The 26,727-nt window shown below is 40.1% G+C and overlaps 1 protein-coding gene across 1 annotated transcript in view; it reads right to left on the minus strand.

The window, feature by feature from the left end:
- Positions 1 to 21,849, minus strand: part of fat1a (FAT atypical cadherin 1a) — a 120,838-nt gene extending 98,989 nt beyond the window's left edge. The window contains exons 1-3 of the mRNA XM_088342086.1: positions 21,731 to 21,849; positions 13,610 to 16,881; positions 113 to 427 (exon numbers count right to left, since the gene is read on the minus strand). Of these exons, the coding sequence (XP_088198212.1) occupies positions 113 to 427; positions 13,610 to 16,847 (3,553 nt within the window). The 5' untranslated portion in view covers positions 16,848 to 16,881; positions 21,731 to 21,849. The remainder of the gene's footprint in view (positions 1 to 112; positions 428 to 13,609; positions 16,882 to 21,730) is intronic.
- Positions 21,850 to 26,727: the final 4,878 nt, after the last annotated feature.

Here is a 26,727-nt window from a genome sequence, read left to right on the forward strand (position 1 = left end):
ATGAAATGATCACTTTTCCGAGCAATGATTGTATCCTTGTTACACCTTCAAAAGTGCCCTCACTCCAAACAAACACACAAGCTCAAACTCTCAAAACCAACAGCAGTCTTACCTGTCCTGGAATTGATGGCGAAGAAGCCTTGTGGATTACCACTGGTGATCTTGTAGCTGAGTTTCTCGCTAGACTTAGTATCCGGGTCCAGTGCTTCTATCTGTATGATGGACACGTCCCGTGGAGAATTCTCCATCACGGATGGATAGTAGACAGGTTCAGACGCCTGTGGCGCGTTATCATTGACGTCTTGCACTTCGATGTAGACCTCCACAAAGGCAGAAAGGGGGACCACGCCACGATCCATAGCGTAAACGGTCAACCAGTAGTGGGGAGTGGTTTCATGGTCCAGCAGTTCTTGAGTTCGGATAACACCTACAGAAACAGGAAATTTGAATCCATATCAGTATGAGAAATTGATTTTTGGGCAACACGAAGAAACTTTGATTTGTACGTTTTGGCTTTGAATAACAATGTTAGGAAATATGTGAGGGTTTGGGGATCATACATTTCTGTCAAAGTTAATCAGGCTGCAGTAACAAATTTGAGAACTCCAAATGATGGGTGTAATTTATTACAATTACAAATGTTTTAACGGTACTGATTTTTAACTTATGATTTAATATGGTTTTAATTATTAAAAGTTCAAATGAAAAGTAATATTTCCATTAATGCATCTTAAAATGTATGACAAATGGGTTTATTAACATGCTTTACAAATCGATAAAGAAAAATAATGTAATTTACTGTTTCAAGTATATATCCATCCATCCATTATCTGCACCGCTTATCCTTAGTAGGGTCACGGCAGTGCTTGAGCCCATCCCGCCATCTCCGGGCAGTGGGCAGGGGACAACTTGAAATAGTTGCCAGCCAGTCGCAGGGCACCCAAAGATGGACAACTCACTCGCTCATTCTAGGGACAACTTGGACTGGCCAATTAACCTTTTTTGGAATGTGGGAGGAAACCGGAGTGCCCGGAGGAAACCCACGCAAGCACGGGGGAGACCATGCAAATTCCACACAGGAAGGTTTGATCTCACGACCTTTAAACTGTGCCGCACACGCACTAACCACTGAGCTGCCATGCTGCCACTGTTTTAAGTTTATGTTGGAATTTCAATTAAACACCACAAATGTAAGTACTGTATTTGCCTAGTATGAGTACAGGGTATTTGATATTTTCCGATCAATCAATGTGCACTACAGCAGTAGTGTTATTTATTTCACGTAAGGGTATCATTGCCCAAAATATTGGCAAAACAAAAAGACTTACTTAAATTGAGTCGTGGAGTTGAGACTTATTATAATTGGACAATTGAGTTACACTTTCTCTTATTTTGATAAAACATATTTGATGTATTTAGGCGTGCATTGTTATGTTCTTAGAAATCAATTCCACTAACTTGGACCCTTTTTTAATGATAGACTGCTCTTGAATCTTTATTTTTTTGAGGTGGGTAAATCATTTTGACTTGGTAGTTTTGTGAGTAGCTTGCACGCTGAAAAAGTGTACGTACTGCTGTTATACACAATAAGGCATGGGATGCATTTAAATATCAGCCCCCAACACCAGCCCCACACTCATAAACACAAAAACGTTATAAACTGATAAAAAAAAAACACAGATGTTCAAATGTCGTGTCAACATGTTATAGTATCAACACGGGGCAACTGGTGTGTTGTTTACATGATCCAGCAGAGTAGGTTGTTATACTGCCATACGGGGCGACCGTTTTCAGCTGAGCAAACAAAAGAGCGTTTAGGCTACTGAGTGATGTGCAACCCACAAACATTGGTGTCAACTAGGGAAAAAGGTAATGGAGGATGGGCATCTTCATAAACGCACAGAAAGATGAAGTAGTGACAATGGATTGGTGGACAGGACACATGATTACTGGGGTATGTGAAGCTTGTGTAATAAAGTGAAGCTTGTGTAAATTAATTGTGAAACACAGTAAGGAGATTATTATAATCGCCCCTTTATCAAAGAACAAATCAAGTGCAAAAAAAATCCATGACGTAACTTAAAAGGGCTTGATATAAAAGTCCAGTATATATATATATATATATATATATATATATATATATATATATATATATATATATATATATATATATATATATATATATATATATATATATATATATATATATATATATATATATATATATATATATATATATATATATATATATTAATATTACATAAATAGTTTGGAAAGGGTGTAGCTTTGTTGACACAGTCTTTTGTCGAACGACAGCAGTCGCGATCTGTAGTGAGTTCAGACAAATAGCTGTGGCTTCAGGTCATAAAATGCTGCAAGGGGGGTTGGATAGTTTAAGATGAAGAGGTGCAAATACACGTGCGTAGCATTCGGAGCACATGAACATGTTTTACACAGAAGGTAAAACAGAGTTCAATGGGAGGGGGGGAAACTGACTTTAATATCCGTACTGAACTTAAAAGCTAGGCAATATATCCGGGTCTGTTGCACAGGGCCTTTCAGTTTTAATGTAATGTTTGTTTCCTTGCCTACACTTTTCAGCAAACGGTAAGAAGAAAAGCTATTCAAAAAAAAAGGAAAAACGTAGCAGGATTTTAAATGAATAGTCTAAGGGGGGAAATAATCAAATGTTTTAGTGGAGAGAAGCTGATAAGTTTATAGTTAAGTAGACACTCAAAATAAGGAGAGAAGACATAAATATCAAGGGATTTTGAATGAATAGGAGAGGATACAAGCTCCGGTTAGAAATTCCAACCCGTTCAAAAATCCGTTACCTGAGCATCAACAAACAAGAGTGAGGTAAAATAGTCAAAATAACTAACTGGCATCCTGTACATTCTCCATTGCAGGTGGCCACTTTTCAACATGAAATAAACTTAACTGAAACGTTATAGAGAGTTTAAAAAAAATTAGAATTTTTAAATTAACTTAACATTTTTGAGAACGATAAACAGCTTAAAAATAATATCAACAAGAACAGAAGGGCAACATAATCATAAACCAGTAGGAACGTATCAGAACTAATTGAAACAATTTGGTAGTCAAGTAGTAACGTGATGTGTTTAATTAATCATTCATTGTTTTTCTTGACCGTTTTTCTTATCTGATGAGGTTTTCGGGTTTTTGTCAATTATGCTGGTAAGAGCACTGAGATATTATTTATGAATGAAAAAGGAGGAAAATTTAGAATTTTAGAATACAGTAGAACAACGACGACGAAAATACTTGAGATCCAGAAAATGACAATTATTTCAAATGAACATCAGGTATTGAAATGAATCGTACTTTGCACAACCACAATAAAAGCTGTCCGTTCTCATCATTGAAATTATATAAAATAAGTGACTATTTTTGGTGGCCACTGCTTGCTAATGTAAAAAATGTTGTCATAATAACATAATTTACGGGATATAAATTTGATCACAGTAGTTTAACCCTTTGAAAACCTACATGTTAAATTAATATGGTCACACTGCAGCAAACAACGGTGCAAGATATATAAAAAAAACAAAAAACAAAAATTAAACGAGCTGATGGAATATGGAACTTTGTTACTCTCTGCTGACATCTGTTGGCTGAAAGTAATGATTGAAGGATTTGTTCGTTCATTCATGATGCGCATGCACGTACATGCATTTCTTAGAGTGCTCGAATAAACTCTTTTGGGGCTTGGGGTTTGGGTTGGTGTTTGGACTCTACTGAAAGAAGGCCTTTTATTACTTTCACCATTTTTATGCTTCACTCTGCAGCGTCACTTTGCAGCACTCTCCCTCAGCGCCCATTCCTCGAACCTAGTGTGTTGTGCCTTGAAAAACTTTGCTAAAAGTAATACAAAAGCAGATAGGTGCAGTGGAAAAAAAATAATGGTTCTTTGAACTCCGTTGGGCATTGTTAACACATACTTAATAGAGAACATTTTTAACTTTTAACTTTTTTAAGGGCACCTCAAAGAACATACCCCTCCTTTAAGGTAAGACAATAAGAGTTTTTCTGTGTTACAGTTAATATATATATAGTTCTCTTGTTATAATAATCAAGTGATTAGTAAGATAAAGTTAAAAAAAAAAAAAAAACAATGACAAGGGGGCTACTTGTGGGAATGTTAGCCCAGATCACTGATATGTACGGATTATTAATCAGTTTTAAAGTTAACATATAATTTATAACTTAACCTCTTAAGTCCGCTGGCAGGCCATCGGAAAAATTGTAAAAAAAAGCTGTCTCCTCACAATGTCACCAATCACTGAAATACATCATGCCACATATCGTTGTCTTAAATTCTTGGTATTTAGGATATGGTAACCATTTACAAATATACTCACCACAGAAACATCACGATCACTCTGAAACAAGATACCCAAAAACAACTAAGCCGCCATTGCTCACCTAAAATGTCTCCTAAGAGTCAGCTCATATGCAAATATGGTGTGGTTACAAAAGTCCAGTGAATCCAACCGTGTGAAATATTTACTCCAAAACACACGATAATACCAATAGATAAAAAGAAATCCACCTAAAAGCATTCCTGCAATGTTTGATGAGCTTTGATGTATCCACCTGTTTGGCTTCTTTACTCCCCTTCAAAAGCAAATAGAGTCAATACTTTGTTAAAGGAATTTTTTGTCGATACTTTCATTAAACCCTGACCTTGTGATTGACACCGCTCTTGGCTAATTGCAAGCTTTTTTATGCTCCTTAGCCTGTGACAACCATTAAGGCCCTGTATTGAAAACAACGTCATAACCAATTCAGCTTCAAAAATCTTAAGCAAATCGTGACCGATTAGAAAATTGATAAATATGTACACATTTATGGTGTTTATTCAACTCAAAGCCAAAGGTAAACGTGCACAAGGCAATCCGTGATTTAATTTCACGCACCATTATTATGCGTGAGTGTGCACAATAACAGATTCACATTCATAAAAAGAAGTCAAACTTTTAAAACTCTTTCACAATGTCTAAAAGCTGGCCAAAGAATATGCACGAATCTTTTAAGGGTTTGAACTGATCGTTTCAAAATGACCACTTTGGGAAACGCCTAAACCTACCATTATAAAAATGTGTAAAATACAATGTTTTGCTTTTTCAAATTGAGATCGAATTTGACAAGGTACTAGGTAAAGCTTCAGGCTATTGTCTCACCTGTTTTCCAGCTAAGATTTCAATGCGACAGTCTTTTGAAGGCATTTGATTGCAAAAAAATACAAATCAGGCAAGAATAAAAACCTATTTCTGTGTGTTCCAACTCAGATTACTCAATGTTAGTAGCACTTGCAGTGATTATTACATTTGGGACCAAACTTCAGAGTGTTACCTTTCAAAAGAGAACAAAATATTCTGCAAAGGGTTTACTTTGGATATGTCATGGATTGGGATTTGGGCAAATTTTATAGGAATGGTAAGGAGTTAAATATTTCGAAAAAATAATAACATTGTAAATGCATTTTATACACAACTCATCTTGGGGTGAGTGAACTACTGGATTAAATTTTTTAAATAATTGCCGAAAAAAGTCCCACATGTCCGAGTGAATTGCAGGATTGTAAAATGCGTGGAAATGGGTCAAACTCAGATTGAATAAAGAATAGTAATACAAAACCAGATGATTTATCTCTGAAGTATAATGTTAAGTTTAATATCATTGTACTAGTACCGAGTGGTGACACCTGACCCATCCCAACTGACGACGGACAAAGCACGTGAATGTGCTTGCCGCGCCCATTCCGCACAGTTATCCTCCTCAGTTACAAAGGGGGGAGAACTGCCTTTAGGCCAGGAGAAAGGGAAAAAACACAAAACCAGATTTGCTTTCCATCTCTTTTTTGTCCTGCCATTCCCTCAGGCTTTGTTATTCAAAGTTACCTGAGCTTAGCAAGATGTGAACTGTCATGACCTGCAGCCATTTTTGTACACTACACTCATTCACACACGGGTGTGCGTTTGCAAGGCACACATACTTGCAAACGCACACAAACATGCAAGCACATGCACAGACACACACACACACACACAAAGGATTTATTCAAACAAACCACACGGTTAAGGTAAAGCGAGTCAGGATGAAACAGAAATGCTTTCTTGTTTGCAGCTAAGCATGGGGACCAAGCTTTGAACTGTGCTTATGCCACTAGCCCCCCTTACAACTCGCATTCCCAAAGCCTCCACAGGCCTCTCGTTCACATGCTTCTATAAACGAGCCTCGTCTCTGAGTCGCCGACCTGCTGAAACGCTTCACATTCCGCAAGCGCAATGGGAAAAAAAATGGAAAGGCCTGAAAAGAATCCTTGCGTTACCGGGCAACTTCACGTTCCCAACAGGTCTCCTAGACATCCCCAAGAGTTCCCAGAATACATGCAGCAAAGAACCATGCTTCACACAAAGTTCTCTGTAAGTCAAAGGGTAAAAGTTGACCATTTATCATGTCACTTCACTTTAGAGGAAAGATCGGGGCTTAAAAATTCCAGTATTACAGCCCGACCCAGTCCGAGCCCTACCAATTAACCTGATTTGAAGGACTGAGCCCAAAGCAAACCCCAGTTTTATTATCTTATCTGTGAGGACTCTGGAGAACTCGGGGTGATTTTGGCCCTTCCCACCCCCACATGCCTGCTTTCCTGGGTCAGACGGTGCTGCCACCGAAAGCGCAGCTGAGCCAAGAGTGAGCCGAGCGTATAGCCGAGCGACACATAGAAAAAGAAACAAAAAACAGTGATGGATTGATTTTCATTTTAAGTCAGCAAAAAAGAAGCCCAGCTCGCCTTATATCTGATACTTTGGCAATAAACTACCAAAAATGATATAACATAAGCCCGCACAAGTTTCATTGTCTTTTTCTTTATAGAGGAACCATTTCATCAAATTGGATTTGAAACACTCAAAATAAATATATTTATTTACAGATAAAAACTTTTATTAAAAGTAATAGTGGAGTAATATTTACCTTTAAAGCATTACATTTGACAATTTGCCCTAAACAATTCAATAAAATAGGGCTACTTCAGTAATGCCTTATAGCATGAAATGTAGCATCTTGATAAATAAAATTGATTTAAAGGTCCTGTCTGGAATTTGAAAATGTTCTCGCTGACTCCATATCCTAGTTTTGTTTGTGTTTTGTCATGTTCGAAACAAGTTTCATTCATTCATTTTTTTCAATCATCATTGTAGCCGCTGCCAAGCTGCTTATGTGGCGCGTGCAAGTACAATCACTTCTTAGACGCACTTGAATAAACTCTTCCCTTTTCATCTTTTTGGAATTTGGTTGGGTGTTTGGATTGTATTTGTAACTGTTATGTCTTACTTTCGCCATATTCATACAACACTAAATGAAGACCGCAAGCACAAGCATGACAACACTCATTTTCCTGCCTCTTAATGTGGTCCAAGACCCAAACAGCTCTGATAAATGCAGATGGGTGTGGGTGATAAAAATGATTAAGACTCTTTGAACTCAATTGTACATTGTTAACACATATTTAATGGATAAAATATTATACTTTCAACTTTTTAAGTAAACCTCAAACGATGCAACCCACCCTTAAAAAAACATGTGCAGCAAAATGTGGCCAACTATTTGAATGTTAGCCATTAGCACAGTAAAAAATATCGTATTTATGGGGTGTACACAAACGGAAACAGCAATTGTATCGCTTCAAACAATGACTTCTATCTTTAATTAAATCAAAATAACATTTGGATAGGTTTTTCCTTAATTTTCCCTGGTTTATAAATAGTAGTCAGCATATACAGCTAAAGGGGGTGGTTTGGAGTGGCGCATGGCTTTGGCGACATCCCTCGAACATATAAAACTGCAGGTCATTGTTTGATTAGAAGCGGCTACTGTTTTTTTCTTTTGCTTCACGAGCCAGATTAAATCAGATGGCGGGCCTAAAACTACCCATGGGGTGTGGTTTGACAACCCTTGCTCTATGGTGTTATATTAAATATAATACATTTTGAAATTTTGTGGCTAATTACCTTGTTTTGGAAATAATGCACGTACCCTCAATGAAATAACGGATGAAGGAACTGACAAGCGCTGTTGCACTAGAAAAATAAATTACTTTATTGGCAGGAGGGTGCCAAAATCTTAATCTTTGTTGATCAGTGGGGTGCACAGCAACCGTTTACATGATTACATAGTGTGGACTTTCAAAATTAAGTGAATTGTGGAAATACCCTTTTCCCCTTAACGCATGCCTTCTTTTAAAAATGAATACAGGTAATGTCTGACTTAGACCTACTCAACTCATGTCCACTCCTACTTACAGCCATGGCTACCGGATGCTACTTTTTATAGAAGATGCTCATTTTTTACAGTACATGCTCATTTCAATAATTCAATGTATGGCGAGGCAGAACTGAGCAGCTCGGCAACATGCCCATCAATTTTGGCAGCCAGACTGAGCAGGACTATTACAGTAACTAGAAAACTACAAACCATAATTACAGCACATCGTGCCATTGTAAGGGATTCACAGCTGGTTGGTCGGAACATACCTTGGTCTTAAGTCAGATGTTACCTGTACTGTGTATGAGTTCATTTCACATTAAAATCGATTAAAAGTCGTATGTTGTTGTTAGAAGTATTTTCTTTGGATACATTTTCAAACCTTCTTGAAATAAAAATGTGTTGGTTAATTTGTTCATTTTTTCAAATATTATAGTAATATTAATATTAATATTGAAATCTTACAAACCACATTAACATAACATGCAAAAGGTCTTTGGTTCGAGACGGAGCTGAAACATATGTTGGCATGGAGAGGGGCCAACAAGCAGTACTTGCACACCATAAGTAATGGTCTCCCTCAACCCTGGTGGTTAAGGAATCCAACAAATACAATAAAATTTGAATATATTGTTATAGTTTTATTCTACTTGAGATGTTTTTAAATAACAAAAAAGTCAATTGATATCTCAATCATTTAGAATGATTGCCAAAATTGTGATCTTATTTTGTCAAACCCCTAGCCCTACTCAGAGGTAAAGATTTGAGACAGTAACTTTTGAAGAGCGCATTGAAAAAAAACAAAAAAACTAAGACGAGCATTGATTGAAAATTACATTAAAACATTAATCTTTGTACATTCAATAAATAGCCTAGCTAAAAGATATGATTCGGACTGACAAGTTAGTTAACAGGGCAGCCCGGCAGCGCAGTGGTTAGGGTGTGTGCGGCACAGTTCTGAGCTCATGAGATAGAATCTTCTAGTGTGGAGTTTGCATGTTCTCCCTGTGTTTGCGTGAGTTTCCTCCCACATTCCAAAAACATGCATGTCAGGTTAATTGGCCAGTCCAAATTGTCCCTAGGTGGGAATAAGCGAGTTGTCAGTCTCTGTGTGCCCTGCGACTGGCTGGCAACCAGTTAAGGGTGTCCCCTGCCCACTGCCCGATGATAGCTGGGATGGCCACTGGCGCCTCCGCGACCCTACAAAGGATAAGCGGTGAAAATGGATATATGAATGAAGTTAATTAACCGAGCCTCTTTCTGATGAGCAAGTTTATTCACTTGACATCTCAATGGATCATTTCATATAGTTTCTACATTGTTCCCTTATAATGTTGTTGTGGTCTTGTCTTTAGTCCTATGAAGCCACCAGCAGGATTCAGTCTGGACAAAGGACTCGTGTGAAGCATGGACTTGGTGAATTTTCCACTGACTTATCTTTCTTTGCGGTCATAGTCCGCCGTGTTCCTCCTCGCTGGTATAGAAAGGATGGTAAATCGTTTGAAAAGTGCATTTGTGAAACCACTACAACCTTATCCTGTACTCACAAGCCCAGAATATTGTTTTATTAGTTTTCATTTGTTTTATTGCAATATCAACCTATGCTGAACTGCTTCACTTTAGCGTTGGTTATACCAGTTGTTTCTTGCAACCTGAATGCTAAATGACCACGGGGAGGAAGAAAAGTCTGCCCTCTTTCAAATCGCTTAAGAAGTTTTAATGGGGTTGGCTGAGAACGGCCGCTGCATCCTCTTAATGACCAAAGTGTGCTTTTCGTTAAGCGACCAGCAATCAACTTTGTCCTGTCGCGTGCATTCCTGCTGCCGTCTCCACGGCGACAGCACTCAAGCGAGAAGACTGTTTGGATTGGATTCAGGTGACACTTTGCAGTTGTTAAGGATTTTATCTGTACGCCAACTTAAGCGGAATGTTGGCAAATACGACAAAAATTCATTACTGACCAGAAAGTTCGACGCTAAAATAAGGGGGGCATGGACAGGGGGAAACGGAGCCACTGAAAAAAATTGTTTCGAAAATACAATAACAGTTTTGGAAAGAAATCTCTTCACAGCATGCCGAACGAAAGGGCAATGCATATATTATCACGAGAAGAAAGGGCAATGCATACATTATACAACCGGGAATCTAATTTCATGCCGAGACGAACAGATAACACATTTTTTTTCTGGGAAAAAAGGTGAATAGAAAAAAATAATTTGCATGTTCCACTACAATCCCATCCGGGCTTAAAGTTCCTGAAAAAGTCTTTAATTTCATGAGCGATCTACTATTAAACAGTAAGAAAGGTGTGTTTTACACAAAGTTAAAAGGGACTCATCTGCATTAGGCAGAACAAAACAACGCTCATGTAAAAAATATCTTTGTTTAGGATACTCAAATACAGATTTTTGGTTTATCAATTTGCTTTCATTCTAATCAGTACAAAAACAAGCTAAAGTGATAATACAGACAAAACAATCATTTTATGAAAAATCCAGCTTTACTATTACACCTATGCTGCAACAATTTCGTCAAAATAAAATCAAGTAGATTCGGAGATTCTGCAAAGAATGCTTTGAATTTCTTGAGTTTTATTAATGATAAATGTCTTGAATATACTAGGGATTTTTTTCTCATCCTCATCCTCATTAGCTACACCGCTTATCCTCAGTAGGGTCGCGGGGGTGCTGGAGCCCATCCCGGCAATCATCAGGCAGTGGGCAGGGGACACCCCGAACTGGTTGCCAGCCAATCGCAGGGCACACGAGGACAGACAACTCACTCGCTCATTCACACCTAGGGACAATTTGGACCGGCCAATTAACCTGACATGCATGTTTTGGGAATGTGGGAGGAAACCGGAGTGCCCGGAGGAAACCCACGCAAGCACGGGGAGAACATACAAACTCTGCACAGAAAGTCTGGAGCTGGATTTGAACCCACACAGGAGGTTCCCAAGACATGAACTGTGTTCCGCACATGCGCTAACCACTGCGCCGCCGTGCTGCCCCAGGGATTTTTTTAATTATTAAAATTTGTCAGATTTATTGAATCCACTATTAGACAGGATTTTTACATTTCATGGACTTTAAAGAAGCATATATGTACGTCAGAAGACAAAGCAGGATTTCAAAGGGTGTGAGGATTAATTGCCTCCACATTGTAATTGTGGTATTGTGGTAGCAGTGTCATAAAGCTCAGGGTTGCGGCGCTCAAACTTCCTTCTTTTAATTCCAAAGTCAGCAAAATTATGAATTCTGTGCCTCCCCAATGGCATGTTAGAACTGTTTTAAACACATAACCATTTTTCTGTAGATATTTTAATATTCACACCATGACAATTATGTTTCACACAATCCCAATTTCGCCACCACAATAAAAAAGAACTCTGTAACCAGCTTAATCTACCGCTTGAATCTAACAGAAGGTTAGTGGCTTCTGGCATTTTACAACTCTGCTTTTTTGAGTCGTTTTTTTTATTTTCATTTAACAATTTAAAACCATATTCTCTAGAAGATTCCATTGCAAAGTTCTGTGCACCGCTTTCATTGCTTTTCATTTTGCACGCCAAATAAACCACACCCTTCATTTATGAGAATATCACGGAGGCATAACCACCTCTGCCAATTTTAGTCATTGCTTATCTCAGATATAATCAAAAACATTGAAGCCCAACCTTGGAGCAATCCAACCGTTGTACCTCTCATAATTTACATCAAGTCTAAGCCAAAAGATCCAACCAAGCTTCAAATTTATGGTATTACCACTAAAGTAAGTCTGAATGCCACATTCTGCCATCTGTCAATTTTGCACTTAAAACAGAAGAAGAGTAGCAATAAATCAGAAAAAGCCAATAAAGCATCCCGACTATCTAGTTACTAAAACAAAACAATGAGGTAAAACGGGGATTGAAATGACACCACAATGCTGATGACCAGCAAGACAGAACACCAACAGACCGTGACAAAATGAAAGGACTATGTCATCAAAATTTTGACAAGTGAAAAAAATCCTACCATCCCACCTATTATTGCAACGTGTTCTTATATTTATGTTTGAAGGGGCTATTGATGGTCTGACACGCTGTGCTGTATTTTTAGTATGGAATTTGTGCATTTCCTTACTTGCCCCAAACAACCATTCTTTTACTCCTACCCCAAGATCATAAAATGTGTGGGTGGTCTAAGACTTTTTACATACTTCTACTTTTTTTACGAAGCCCTTTTAAGGTATGTGGCCGATACCTGTACTGGCTGCCCTCTTGTGACTGTTTAAGAATATAGAACTAAAAATAACACAAATAATAGATCTCTCTGAATTAAATGCAACCAATTATTAACCAAAATATTATATTTGGATTTGATGGTAATTCTTTAAAAAATATCCGCATTTTTTTGCAGAGTGAAAGGAATCATATCCGTACAATGACTACTCAAAATGTAGTTGTTGGTATCAAGCTGAAATAAATGTGGTATCAAACATTCTAATTTATACTATGTCAAAGCACCACACTATTATCAATTTATTTTGTATCAGTTTTGTACATTGTACGGAATCTTGAATAACTAGATATATCAATATCCTAAGATTATAAGGAGTTACTGCTGGTCTGGGAATATAATCATATTGTTTTATCCTCATCCACACCCTTGCCAAATTCATGAACCACTCAGGATTTTATCCCACTTCCTGTCTTTATAGTCAGTTTTTAGCCTCTTCCTCAAATCTTTTGTCATACAGTTTAGTGTTTCTAATGATAATAAAAAACGATAACGATATTCTTTAAAAAAATTACAGTTTTGCATCTCCACCATGCCACACAGGAAAACGTTTTAACAATGTAGAAAGCCAGTCCCCCTAAAAAACACAGCAGGTTGCTGTGAGGTTGGGGGAAGTCGTGGGTGTTGTAAGAACTCCTGGAATTCCAGGCTGCTTACTTTGGAGCAAAATTAACTCAGATGTAAAAATGATTATTGGGCAGCTAAGCCACAATGTGAGAAACTTTGACATAAAATATTTTAAATCATATAAAACATTATTGTGGAGAGCGAATTGGGGTGTGAAGTGTGGCGGATCTCTTAAAATAGGTCAGATCAGGAATAAACTCAGTTCTTCCGCAGTGATTTGGAAGAATGTCTGACAAGGTCTGTGAAGCAGCTGTTACACTCCAGATGATTACCGATGAGACAGGAACCAGAACAAGAAATACTCTCTTCACCTCATTGTTCTAAACTCATTAGTCCACACTATTTATTCCAATAGATAACTGCATATTCCAAACACGTAGTTCTGTTTGAGAAAATTAAAAAAAACTTACCACTTTCTTCATCAATGGTGAATATCCCCAGGCCAGTACCATCCCGGATGGAATATCTGATTTCTCCATCTCTCCCTTTGTCCTCATCCTCAGCTGTGACAGTCATCACAGATGTCCCAACAACAGCATCCTCCTTAATAAATCCCTTTTCCACAAAGGAACGAAACAAAGGCCGGTAGAGGTTCTCATTGACATCCACCACATCTACTTCCACAAAGCAAGTGGAAGACAGCGACATAGGCCTGCCCTTGTCCTTGGCCTTTGCAGTCAAGTTATATACCTGCTTGGTCTCATAGTCCAAGTTCTGTACAATGCGGACAGCTCCAGTCAGTTTGTCCACTTCAAAGTTCCCATCTCCGTTATCTATCAGGCTGTACCGGATCTGACTAGAAGCACCAACATCTGGATCGTGGGCCTCCAGCCACATGACTATAGTGCCAACAGGGAGGTCCTCCCTCACCTTGACACGATAGTTTGGGGGGATAAACTTAGGTGGGTTGTCGTTCACATCCTCCAGAGCGATTCTAAGTGGGACGGTAGACACAAGCTGGGGTTCTTTCTCTGCCAAGTCATGGGCTGCAATTTTCAAGTCATACAGGGAATGCAGCTCACGGTCGAGAGGTTTGATGACGGTCACCACCCCTGACTCTGAGTTGATAGCAAAATGATCCGTGCCGCCCAAAATCGAGTACCTTACTACGCCGTTGTCGCCTTGATCCTTATCGGTTGAGTCTACCTGGATAATTTCTGTTCCCACTGGAGTGCTTTCGCTTATTTCAACGGAGTATGAATCCTGCAAAAACTGTGGGATATTGTCATTAGCATCCAAGATCTTGACATCGAGCAGACGCGAGGAGGACTTCTGTGGAATGCCAAGGTCATAGACCGTGATATTGAGCGTGTAATGGTCTTTTGTTTCCCTGTCAAGAGGCGAAAAAACCATAAGCCAGCCAGTTTCCATTTCGGCTAAGAAGCGGCTCTCTGTGTCACCTCCAGATATTACGTACACAAGTTTCCCGTTGAAGCCACTGTCGGCATCGGTGGCACCTAAATGAGCAATGCGACCCCCAACAGGTAGGTCCTCGCGGACTTCTATAGAGCTAGGAAAGGAGTCGTCAAACCTTGGTGCATACCGGTTGATAGAATGAATGTCGATAAAGTGGTCGTCAGGCTCAGGCTGGGTATGGACTTTGCTACCCTGAAGTAGCTTTTCAGCCAACATCGTAGCCACTCCAGTTTCAACACACTTCACCTGGACAGGCATGCGAGCAGTAATGACTGTTATATTCATGTACATACGTTCCGTCTCACGCTCACCATCGCTTGCCACAATCTGCAAACTGTAAAAGGACATTTTTGCCGCCTCGCCCTCATTCAGCTTGTTCTTGAGAGAAAGCACGCCCGAGTTTGCGTTTAGCTCAAATAGATCCAGGTCGTCCCCAAATTTGATGTAGTAGCGAACAAGCTGCAGTTCATCGGCATCAATTGCTGACACAGTGGTGATCTGCTCACCCACACCGTGGTCTCTGGGCACGGTGACGTCACAGTCTACATTTTCAAACAAGGGCTTGTTGTCATTTAAGTTATTCAATGTCACTGTGACAATTGCTTCCACTTCCCTCCGGAAAGGGGTTCCCCAGTCCGAGGCCCTGACTTTAAGACTATAAATCCTTGGCATAAGCTCGTAATCAAGTAGCTCAGCGGTACTGATGATGCCGGAAAAATAGTCAATGACGAATGGCTGCGTGTTGAGATTGGTGATGCTGTACGTCACATAGCCGTTCTCACCTTGGTCCAGGTCAACGGCCTTGACCGTCACCACACTTGTCCCGATAGGTGCGTTTTCATCAACACTGGCTCTGTATGACGTTTGCTGAAATTCAGGCGCATTGTTGTTAACATCGATTATATGTACAATGACTTTTGTTGCCTCTTTCCCACCACTAGCCGTCACATCCAGCTCAAAGTGGACCGCTGTGTTGGCATTGATCTGTGCCGCTGTGCTGATCAAGCCGGTGTCAGGGTTGATGGTAAATCGGTCCGATTTGTGACTAAAAGCGTATTTGAGCTGAGGATGCTTTGGTAGAGCAGTCACCATTGCGACGGGCGTGTGTAGTGGGGCAAATTCGCTCAAGTTGACTCTGTAAACTGCCTTTTCAAAAACAGGGGGGCCTGTTTTGAACTGAGGGGAAAAAACATGTATCATTTTAGCAGATGAAAATTTAGGTGGGTTGCCCTTGTCCTTTGCCTGCAAAGTCAGATTATATCCATAAGGTTGGCTCTCCCAGTCAACCTCCTTCACCGCTTTTATTTTATACTCCTTGCTTCCTGGGCTCGTTCTAACAGCCCTGAACTGCTGTAGTGGGTCACCAGCAACAATACCAAGAGATGCAATCTCCCCGTTTGGTCCCTGGTCATTGTCTTCCACTGTTACAATGGCATAAGTAGGGTCGAGGTCAGTGTCGGATGGTGCAAGGGTGACAGAAGTGACCACAGGTGCATTCTCATTAGCCTGTTCCACCCGGACAGTCAATTTAGCTGTGCTGCTAAAACCGCTACTTCCATATAACTTCATACCACGGTCTACAGCCAGGATCTCCAGCTCATAAAGCTTGGTGTCAGAGTAGTCCAGGCGGCCAGTGAGCGTCACCACGCCGCTAGTAGGGTGCACAGCGAACATGTCTGTCAACTCGCGGAAACTATAGTAGTACTCCCCATTCGTACCGATGTCTGCATCTGTTGCAGTCACCCTAGCTACACTGCTACGTATGACTGTGTTTTCGGGTAGCGAGATGCTGTAGGAAGTAGGTGAAAAAAGTGGCCTCAAATCGTTGGTGTCAAGCACCTGCACTGTAACCTGCGTGCGGGACTCCATGTTAGTGCCCCTCTCTGACGCTTTTACAGTTAGCACATAGTGGTCTCGAACCTCCCGGTTGAGAATGGCTGTGCTACCGCCTTTGGTTCTAATGCGCAAAAAGCTGAAATCTCCCAAAACATAGTCCTCTGCCTTGAATAAGTTCTCGTTGTCCCCGCTGATGATTTTGTAGCGTATCTCCCAGGCAGGGTCGGTGATGTAGATTCCCATTTTAATGTGGCTCTCGAGGTAAGTCTTGGCAGCAGAGTTTTCGTAGATGGTTGCATTGTAAACTGGCTTCGTGAAATGAAGGGAGGTGGCCTTTGCAGTCCAGAGGAGCTGCAGGAGTGGCAAGGCCAGCGAAAGCGCCCGCAGCCCTGTCATCGTACCTTATCCCCGGCTGCTGCTGTTGTACCACCTGCGTAAAGAGAAACGTCAGACTAAAGTTATCACATGAAATACTCCATTTTAGAACTAGTAAAAAAAATAAGATTACTTGGGAAGCTATGAAGGGAATTTGGGAATTACAACAATTAGAAATTGATTGTAATATTAAGGGTCTTGTGATTAAATGTAAGACTATGCATACATGTAAACAATTTGTTTTGTAATTAGTCGGCATCCATGCAAAATACAAATATAAAGTGATCGATTCTGACAAGTATTTATGTCGAAAGGTTATAATTGTGGTGTTAGTTTTGCTGAAAAGTTATATTCACAAGAGAGCCATGAGGTACATAAAAATAACTTATGTCATCACGACAAGCACACCTTTAATAATAAAACCTAAGACAAAATAACAAAAGTAAAAGTAAAAAAAATGTATATATTTAAACTGTTACTATATAAATGCAGATCATTTCAGATCATTTCATTTCATTTCATTTCATCACATCGTTCTACAAATGATGTTGGCTCATTTCATATTTCTACCCATGTTCTCAAATGGAATGAATGGTCTGCATTTTATATAGGGCTTTTCAAGTCAATGAAGCCCTCCCAAAGCGCTTTACAATGTGCTTCACACTTTTCCCTTTTACACGCTAACTGAGTCAGCCATGCAAGGCAACTACCTGCTATCAGTAGCAGGTGAAATTATATATTCACCAAGTGTGATCAATGAGGGAAAATAAAAATGTTGCACAAAGACTATAAGTCTCATTGACAAATTGCAGAAAGTGAACGGGAGATTAGCGGAATAAGTCCAGAGCCTCAAATGATCTCTAAACTTATATCCTAGACTAGTGATCCCAAATCTGTGGGCTGAGCTGTGGGAAAGTATCTAATTTCACAAGTAAAATAATTAAATATTCCACCAATAGACTTGTGTATACATCTGTTACTATTCATACAAAGGTATTATAGACTTAAAAATGTGTACAACTAAAAAAGCACAGGATTCATACTGAATAAAATGTGAGTAAATCAAGATAGCATCATTATTTAGGTATACACTAAAGCTTATTGTGTGTTTGGTTTGCAGTGCAATCTTTCTAATGTCTGTGTGTGACTGGGTTTAAAAAGTTGGAAATCACTGGGCGTACACAACCTACACCAGTGGTCGGCTAACTTGTCTTTACCACGGATCTGTTTAATGTCTGACTAATTTCTCGCAGTCCTGCCTAATAAAAACACAAGTAATAAAAAACTGGTGATTATCCTTATTATTATAAACCCAAACCCACAGTGTAATCTAGAGACCACAGTGGATCTAGATTACACAGAAAAAGGCATTTGATCATTTCATCATCACACTTTTTTAGTGTCTGCATTTATATAGCGCTTTTCAAGTCAAGACCTCCCAAAGCGCTTTACAACGTGGTTCACACTTTTCCCTTTAACAAACTATCTAACCGATAGCAGCATCAGCCATGCAAGGCAACTACCTTCTATCGGGTGTATTAGGGATTCAGTGGACACTTCAACACACAACACAGGGAGCCGGGAATCGAACCTGCGACCTGGTTCACGGCCCGGTGGTTGCCAACCACTGACCTAAACTATCTTTAAAACAGGGATTTTGCTACAAACCCTTTTTTTTCAACCCAGACTAACGACCAAACTAGGAAGGACACAGACACTCTTCTCATAACTCCTGACTTCAAGAAAATGTGTAAAAACATCGGATGCTATTTTTTTACCATTAATAAATAAGTTATTACGATTGAGCTGAAACACAAAACAATCGATAATATCCAGTTATGAAGTTGTTCCTCAAATGCAGTTTCCTCAGCAATGCGCACTTCATTCGGCTCCTCCGTGTTATATGTCGAAGTGTCCTTGGGCAAGACACTGAATCCCTAATGCCCCCAATAAGCAGGTATGCGCCTTGCATGCCTGACTCCCTATGAGTGTGTGTGTGTGTGTGTGTGTGTGTGTGTGTGTGTGTGTGTGTGTGTGTGTGTGTGTGTGTGTGTGTGTGTGTGTGTGTGTGTGTGTGTGTGTGTTTAAAAAACTACTCCCAGTTTTCGGCTTTCTCTTAGGTGTGAAGCACATTGTAAAGCACTTTGGGAGGTCTTCGTTGACTTGAAAATCACTAAATAAATGCAGACAATTTACCATTAACTGTGTGACACGTGCAATGTTAGGATATCCTGGAATACAATACCCGTTTTTGATCCTGACCACGTCTACTCTCCCGTCCTGGCTTACGGTCACACATTATGACCGACTGGGGTAGTGTGAGGAGGGTAACGAGGACACAGCAGAGAAAATAATCGGGACTACACTTCCCTCCATTCAGGACATTGGCCAGAAGCACTGCCTATCCCATGCAAAAAACATTACCGGGGACCCCTCTCACCCCCATCATGGACTGTTCACTCTGCTAGCCTCTGGGAAGAGGTACTGCAGTGTGCGGTGCAGGACCACCAGGCTCCGCAATAGTCTAGTCCCCCTGGCCATTAGACTGTTAAATGGTCAATCTAACATATAGTTAACTTAAATCTAAACGGCTGCTAATCTGACTTTTGCACTACTGGCAGTTTTTTTTTATAGCTTGCCACTCCTTGCACATTGCTCTCTGCACTATTGTAATTACAGCGTTATTGTTACAGTGTTAATGTTACTGTGTACCTGACTTGTTAACCTGACTGCCCATATTGCACATCTGGTTAGCTACTCTTCTTGCACTATCGGCACTATGGTAAAACACTACACGTAGCCAAAATACAATACCACATTATTTATATCTGTACATTCAAGGAAACTGTTGGGGGTCAGATGCATCGACATTTCGTTCTGTATACACGTGTACTAGAATGACAATAAAGTAGATCTGAATCTGAATCTGAATCTGAATCTGAATGAGAATGTTTAACTCAAGCATCATTACAACATGGTCCGTTACTTAGCTATTTATTTAAAAACAGTTCAAAATTTTAACACCACTTAATCAGTATCAGTTCCACCTTTACTCAGGACATAATAGTTAACCCTCAATCTGGCAGCACCGCACCGCTAATCACGTTGATGAAGTGGAGTTGGCATGATTTTATGGGCCTAAAATGCACAACTTAATATGGTAAAGGTGACATCATCTCAAGCACAGAGTACAAGAACGTTTCCCTGCTGACATTCTCCCTACCATATATACAGCACTCAAACCTAGGCTCTATTTTATACTCACTACAAAATAAAATGCTGAATTCAGGGCGTCATCTCAAATGCACAAATTTGGTTGTGGGTAACCATAAGGAAATGGTAGGCATCACTCGAGGAGGGTGCGTGCCTTATACAGGAACAATAAAACAGCGGGAAATCAATAGGGCAAACCTAAGCAAGGAATTTACAGTAGACGTGTTGGTATTTTTATTTGTAAAATTATTTTTGCACTACTCTTATTCTAGAGGAACAAAAAAAACGCCTTGGACGTAACCCAGAAATGGAGTTGAGCTGAATCGAGTGGTTTGAAGACAAAAGGCAAAACGGATATGGAGTATCTCCAGCAAAGGTTTAGTGGTAAACTATCAAGATTGCATGAGCTAAGAAATATCAAAGGTTAACCACTACCACAGGTTGTTGTACGCATTTTCTTTAAATTATTTTATTATGTGGCTGTGTTAAAGAAATTTTAGGAGGTCAGCTTCAATGTAAGTATATGCGGTTATTTGTATATTTCCAGGGTATCACGCTACTTTTGGGTGTCAGCAATCTGGGGGGGTACCGGAATTGTTATTTCAGTGGAGTAAGTATTAATTATAACTAATGACTTTTTATCAAGAACGCACCTTACACTGCTACTGACTTTCGGAAAATGTGCAAAACGTTGGTAGTTACTTTTACCAGATGTGTTATTACAGTCGAGCGGAAACACAAAACCATAATATCCAGATGTGAAATTTTACCTCATATCCCATTTCCTGAGCAATGCGAACTTCATAAATAGTGTGACGTTCTGTGATAAGCTATCGCATCACATTCGTTCCCAGTGTATGTGTGGGAAAAGTCTAGTGACTCGCTGGCTCATTTATGCACACACTCGCTTAATGTGAGCACGCCACAAATTGCCCATAAACCACCGTTGCGCACACATGCCATTATGCAAATGGATTTCCATTTCGCAGACTTATATCACTCCATGAATTATACCAGGATGATAAAGAAATTCCGCTATCTCACTATCCCCGCGCAGTCATAAAAGTGGTACCCCATCACATAAAATGCCAGAAGCGATTACCATTACAAGAAAATTAAAACATCTTCAGGGGAAACCGTACACATTTACTCGCGTGTTCAGCTTTCTCGTGCGGGGGATCAGAAATCACCAAATGTGAATTCGTATAACCTGCAGGTACAAAAGAACCATCTGCTGTTCGTGGGCGTCCATTGTGAGGGGAATACAAGGAGGGGAAAGTTCAGTTTTCCTAGTTTAAACAAGGAGGGGAATGTGTTTCCCGTAAGGACGCCAACCGCACGGATAAACGATGCCACTCGTTTTTAAATATTCCATTTGAGTTATTATATAGAGTGAAGTACTTGAAGAAAAGTAGTTAACATTCCCATCCCCCAACTCTAAACATCAAGCCGAGCGAGGAATTCCTTCCAAACGCGTGGAAAAAATCGATCTTTTATTCAAACGGTGAGCGTGAAATCCCCAATCTGTATTTGAAATCAAAGTGGGTAAAGTTTAATATCCATTCAACTTTGTCGTGATTTTGTCAGCAAAACAATCAGAAAACGCGTAACTTTTCTGCACTTTATTCTGTGCAAGGCAAGGAACGGTCTACTTTTTGAGAAAAGGATAACAAAAAAGACACGACACCCACCTTCTATCCCCTCTTGAAGAAAGATTAATCCCGAATCTTGGGAGGTTTTTTGGGTACTTTATGTAGTCCAAATGTCGGCATGGTGGTACGTGGAGCTCTCGCAAGCTCGCCGATTCTCCATCTGCTGACAGCGCTGAGCGGTCGTTCAGCACCCTCTAGTTTCTCACCACTTTCCCTCGTTTTCCTCTTCCGCCGCGCTCTCGACCGTGCGTTTTTCACGAGGCACAATATCACTCCGCGCTCCATGCGAAACTACCTTTCTCGAGGCAACAAGTGAATAAAACAAATTAGACGATTTTTAAATGTTTTTTTACCTCATTTCAGTGTTTTTTAAATATTACCATCCATCCATTTTCTTCAGCTTATCCGGGGTCGGGTCGCAGAAGCAGCAGCCTCAGCAAGGAAACCCAGACCTCTCTACCCTCAGCCACTTCATCCAGCTCATCTGACGGGATCTTGAGGTGTTACCAGGCCAGCCAAGAGACTTATTCCATCCAGCGTGACCTAGGCCAGTGGGACATGCCCGGAACATTCCAAGAGGCATCCTTATCAGATGCCCAATCCACCACAACTGGCTCTTCTCAATGCGGAGGACCAGCAGCTCTACCCTGAGTTTCTACCGGATGTCTGCGCTTTTCAACTTATCTTTAAGGGAGAGCCCAGCCACCCTGCGGCGTAAACTCCTTTCAGCCACACTTGTCAGTGTAGCATGAAAATGGTGAAAGTAAGAGGAGGCCTTCCAACCCCAATCACAAAAGAAGAGTTTATTCGAGCACTTGTAAGAAACGTATGTACTCGCACGTGAACCATGAACAAGCTGACTACGATAGTGAGCATGATTTGAAGCCAGGAGATGGCGGGAGAGGGCAAGTTCCGAATTCCATGGAGCTCTTATAACATTATATAAATATAACTATTTTATATATTTTTAATTTTATATTTCCATGATGATAGGTGAGGCACAGCCTGGCTGCACGTCGATGCAGTTAGGCAATGACAATTCAAGTTCTATTCAGAAAATCATAATCTTCACTTACAATCACTGTTTTGGGTGAGCTAAAAAGCATGCATACATGATTGCAAATCGTGGCAAAATTATTATTTATGGCTAACTCAAAACAAGAGCATATTTTGACTACAGTGCTATCTCAATATAATATGATAAAATTGTTTAGGGTGACATTTATGGGTGTTCTGAATTCAAACAAAGCTTTTGGTTTATTATTCTCAAGTATAAAGCTAGTTTGATAACAAAATCTGTATGCAATGGTATGGAAGTTAGGTTTGCGTAGTAAAGCCTTTTAAGTAAAAAAAGGATGATAAAGACTTGGACTCCAACGACCAAATACGATAACACGTTTGCAACAATGAAAATTGTGGATTATAGAAACACATATCAGGATGCCCTTGAACACATTCAAACGCTCACGTTCCCTAACTGAGTAATGGCCCTGGCCTTGCACTCTCTTCACTGCCATAGGTTTACAACACATTTCAATATTTTTATCTGCAGTAGTCGCTCATTAAAGAAAATTAATTCCAAAAACTCAATCGCTTATAATGAATTATGTTGGAAATTTGCTCAATATGTATTTTGGATGTGTTCTATGGCACCTGAATCCAAGAACTGGTTTCATTCCAGTTCCATTATTTGGTTAAAAAATTGAAAGTCCGACATGTTAAAAAAACAGCCCTGTATCTTAACTTACAGGAATGTGGCCAGCTAAGTATTTAATTAAGTTTGGAAGTCTGTCGTTTAAATTCAAAGTTGGATCATTTCCTACCCAGAAGTGGCAGTAAAAGCTTCGTTTGCATAATTTAACATTAAGGTAGGCAGAATTTAACATGAATCCACCAATGCACACATAAGACTTGAAGTCTGTGTATTTGACGCATGCATTGGACTCACTGCATAGTGACTACATTGCTAAACATGTGAATGTTTGCTGCTTGTCATGTTAGCCTGTGCTATTCTGTGCACCCAAAAACTTTCCTGGCTGGCTTTGCCATGGCTTAGATGGTCAGTCACTTGAAATTGTGTTTCTAATCTAAGCCATGCCTATTTTCCAAGTTTTGAGTTGTCAAACTAGGCATGGGGGTGCGTGGAATTATGTGAAGTAGCATGCTGCTGCAACAGAAAGCGTCAACATTCCAAATAGTATTGGGAAATTCTTATCATTTCACAAGATTGTTTGAGTTCATGGTTTGGCAGGCAACTAAGAGACTAAACAATGTATATGTAGACAATTGTTTTAAAAGGGTATTACACCAATAAATGTATTTACATCAGTCTCAAACTTCTCAAGTTGTAGCAAAATGAATAAAGGACACAGTGTTTATTGGATGTACTTACTACATATTTTATGGACTATAAGTTGTTCCGAAGTCGCACCAGATATTTAATAAATAATGAAAACATGCTTAAGTCACATTGGAGTATGTTGTTTTTTTGGAGAAATTGTATTCGATGAAGTACAATACCAAGGTCAGAAACATCATTTAAAATTAACCTCATAAGCATAACAAAATAAAAATAGATTAGAACCAACAACAGGCTGAACAGTATGCTTATGTTAATTGACACTACTGAGAAGTCAAGTCATGTTTATTTGTTTAGCCCTTTATCACAAGAAGTCTCAAAAGGCTGAACAAACTACAGACTACTACTACACCACATCATCAACATGAAATATAGGTAATAACAGAATGCCTAGTATGTTATCATTTCATAATAAGAGTTATTCTGATAACAATAACATCTGAAAACTAAAATCGCTGTGGGCCATTTTTGAAACCATTTTTGGGTGGCATTTCCCTTTTCGGCAGGGTTATTGGCACCTAAAAGTAGAAAACCCAACGAATAAGACTTAGTCGAGACGGAGAATAATAATTTGAAATGGGGCTAGGAACAGAAGAAATTGTCATGATTACCGATATGCTTCACCCGTGCCCGCTCCTTTGGCGCTAACCGCCTCGGACTCTGATTGGCTCTCTGTCCCTATTCAAACCCACTCCTATCTGTCCCCAGTTGTCAGTCCGTCTGCGAACCTCAGTTTACACTAGGCAAGCCTTTTTTTGACCCTGGCTCCAACCTGTTTTCTGTCCTATCTTTCCCCCTGCTTCGACCCGTTTTTGATCCTGACCACGTCTACTCTCCCATTCAAGTTTACGACTCGCTTCCGAAACCCGACCAGTGCGACCACGTTTTTGCTCTCCTGTCCCGGCTACTGACCCGTTTTTTCCGTTCCCAACACCGCCATCGCTAGCCACGGAAGTCCCACAGGAGAAAACAAAAGAAAACTGTAAACTGGAAGTTAAAAATCAGTTGTTGATACTTTGTGTTAGCGGACACACTTTAAACCAAAGTATTCAACTGGTTTTAAAAAGTGCATTTTTCCTGCTTATACCTCTTTCTATTTGAACCTACCCCAAATCCTTTTCATTTTCAACTGCAATTTTATACATTTAAATTGCTGCAGTGTTACGGAAAAAATCCAGCCAGATATTTGAAAGCAAATGTTTTGAGCAATATGCAACTTACATACTTGGTAGTATAACTTCCCATTTTATAGGTTTGAAAGTGTTTGAAAGACCTACATTTTTGTATTCAAGCCATCAAACGTTTTCTGGTTTCCCTGAGAAAAGTAGACTTTAATTGTGGTTCATCTCTCAGAAGCGGTTGGTGTTACTGGCATGGTAAATACACTGCCAATGTCGTTATTCAAGTTTTTGAAATCTTGCTTGATAGTTGGGCCGACAAACCAGATACTTCAAACTATTTGCATACACGTTTTTATAAAGTACTGTGCTTTTTTTCATGATATGCGGTTTTAAGTTTCTTGACACCTTTCTTGAACGGTTTCTGGCATCTAAAATATATTGATGTTACATCTGCCAATGTCTTCATTCAACACACGCATACGACTTAAGTTCGACGCCACACTGTGAAGTGGCCGGACGAAAAAAAAATGCCCAGGCTGCCTGGAGCCGGCGGTCTGGCGTGAGAATGTGTGCCTCGTGTCCGTTCGGCAGGATCTCATTAAAATCACATTTACCCACAGGCTGAGGCAACCAACAAGACCTGTGGGCTTTGTATGCTTGCGTATGTGGGAGAATTATTGAGCTTGAGAGAGAAGGTAGCGAAAAGCAGGAGGGTAAAGGGGGGCATTCAATGTTTCATCTTCTTCCATCTCAAGCTCAGTTTAGTCAAGAGACGGCGTCGAGCTTTGTGACCCACCCCCACCTTCCTTTCTGATCCGCCTGTAAAGCTTTAATTGAATTCAGGTCAGGTGATGCCCGCGGCTGCTTCCTCGGCTTTGATCCCTGCGAGTGTTTGCGCTCCTCAATGCTGGAGGGGTCATGTCCCGCTGCCTTATGGACCTCGTGGATGGACGCATGTTGGACGGGCGTGCAGGCCTTTTGCAGCCGAGGACTAAAACGACCCCCTCTTCCTCTCTCACCAAAGCACAGGAAGTGCTTTATAAACTTGTGACAGTTAGCAGGAACGCTTTCGTCCTGGGTGGTAGTTTTTGTTTGGAATGGCTTGGTGACACATCGTTGAACGGTGTTAGATTTATTGCGGTGTCTAAAAGAAGAAAAAAAAAGAAAAACTTTGGTATAAAGTTATTTATGTCTTAAAGGGACATTGTATATCATTTAGTGCCGCAAAGTAGTTAAAAAAATGCAATTCAAGAAAAAAACAAAAATGACATTACCAGAACTGAGACAGGACCCACTTGCGTTACGTTTCTCTCAGTTTTATTAGAAGAAAGGAAAAGGTTGCACCCACGATCCGGTGATTGCTGGATGCAGGAAGCAGGTCACTCTGAACGCGGAAGTGGGACTTCCGTGCCGAGCGATGGCGGTGTCGGTAAAGGGAAAAAAACGGGTCAGTAGCTGGGGCAGGACAGCAAAAAGTGTGGGCGGTATCAGAAACGAGTCAAAAGCCAGAAGAAGAGAGTAGACGTGGCCAGGATAAAAAAACAACGAGTCAAAGC

The sequence above is a fragment of the Urocampus carinirostris genome, chromosome 8 (genome assembly GCF_059441175.1).
Source record: "Urocampus carinirostris isolate Australia breed hairy pipefish chromosome 8, RoL_Ucar_1.0, whole genome shotgun sequence".
Classification (NCBI taxonomy): Eukaryota; Metazoa; Chordata; class Actinopteri; order Syngnathiformes; family Syngnathidae; genus Urocampus; species Urocampus carinirostris.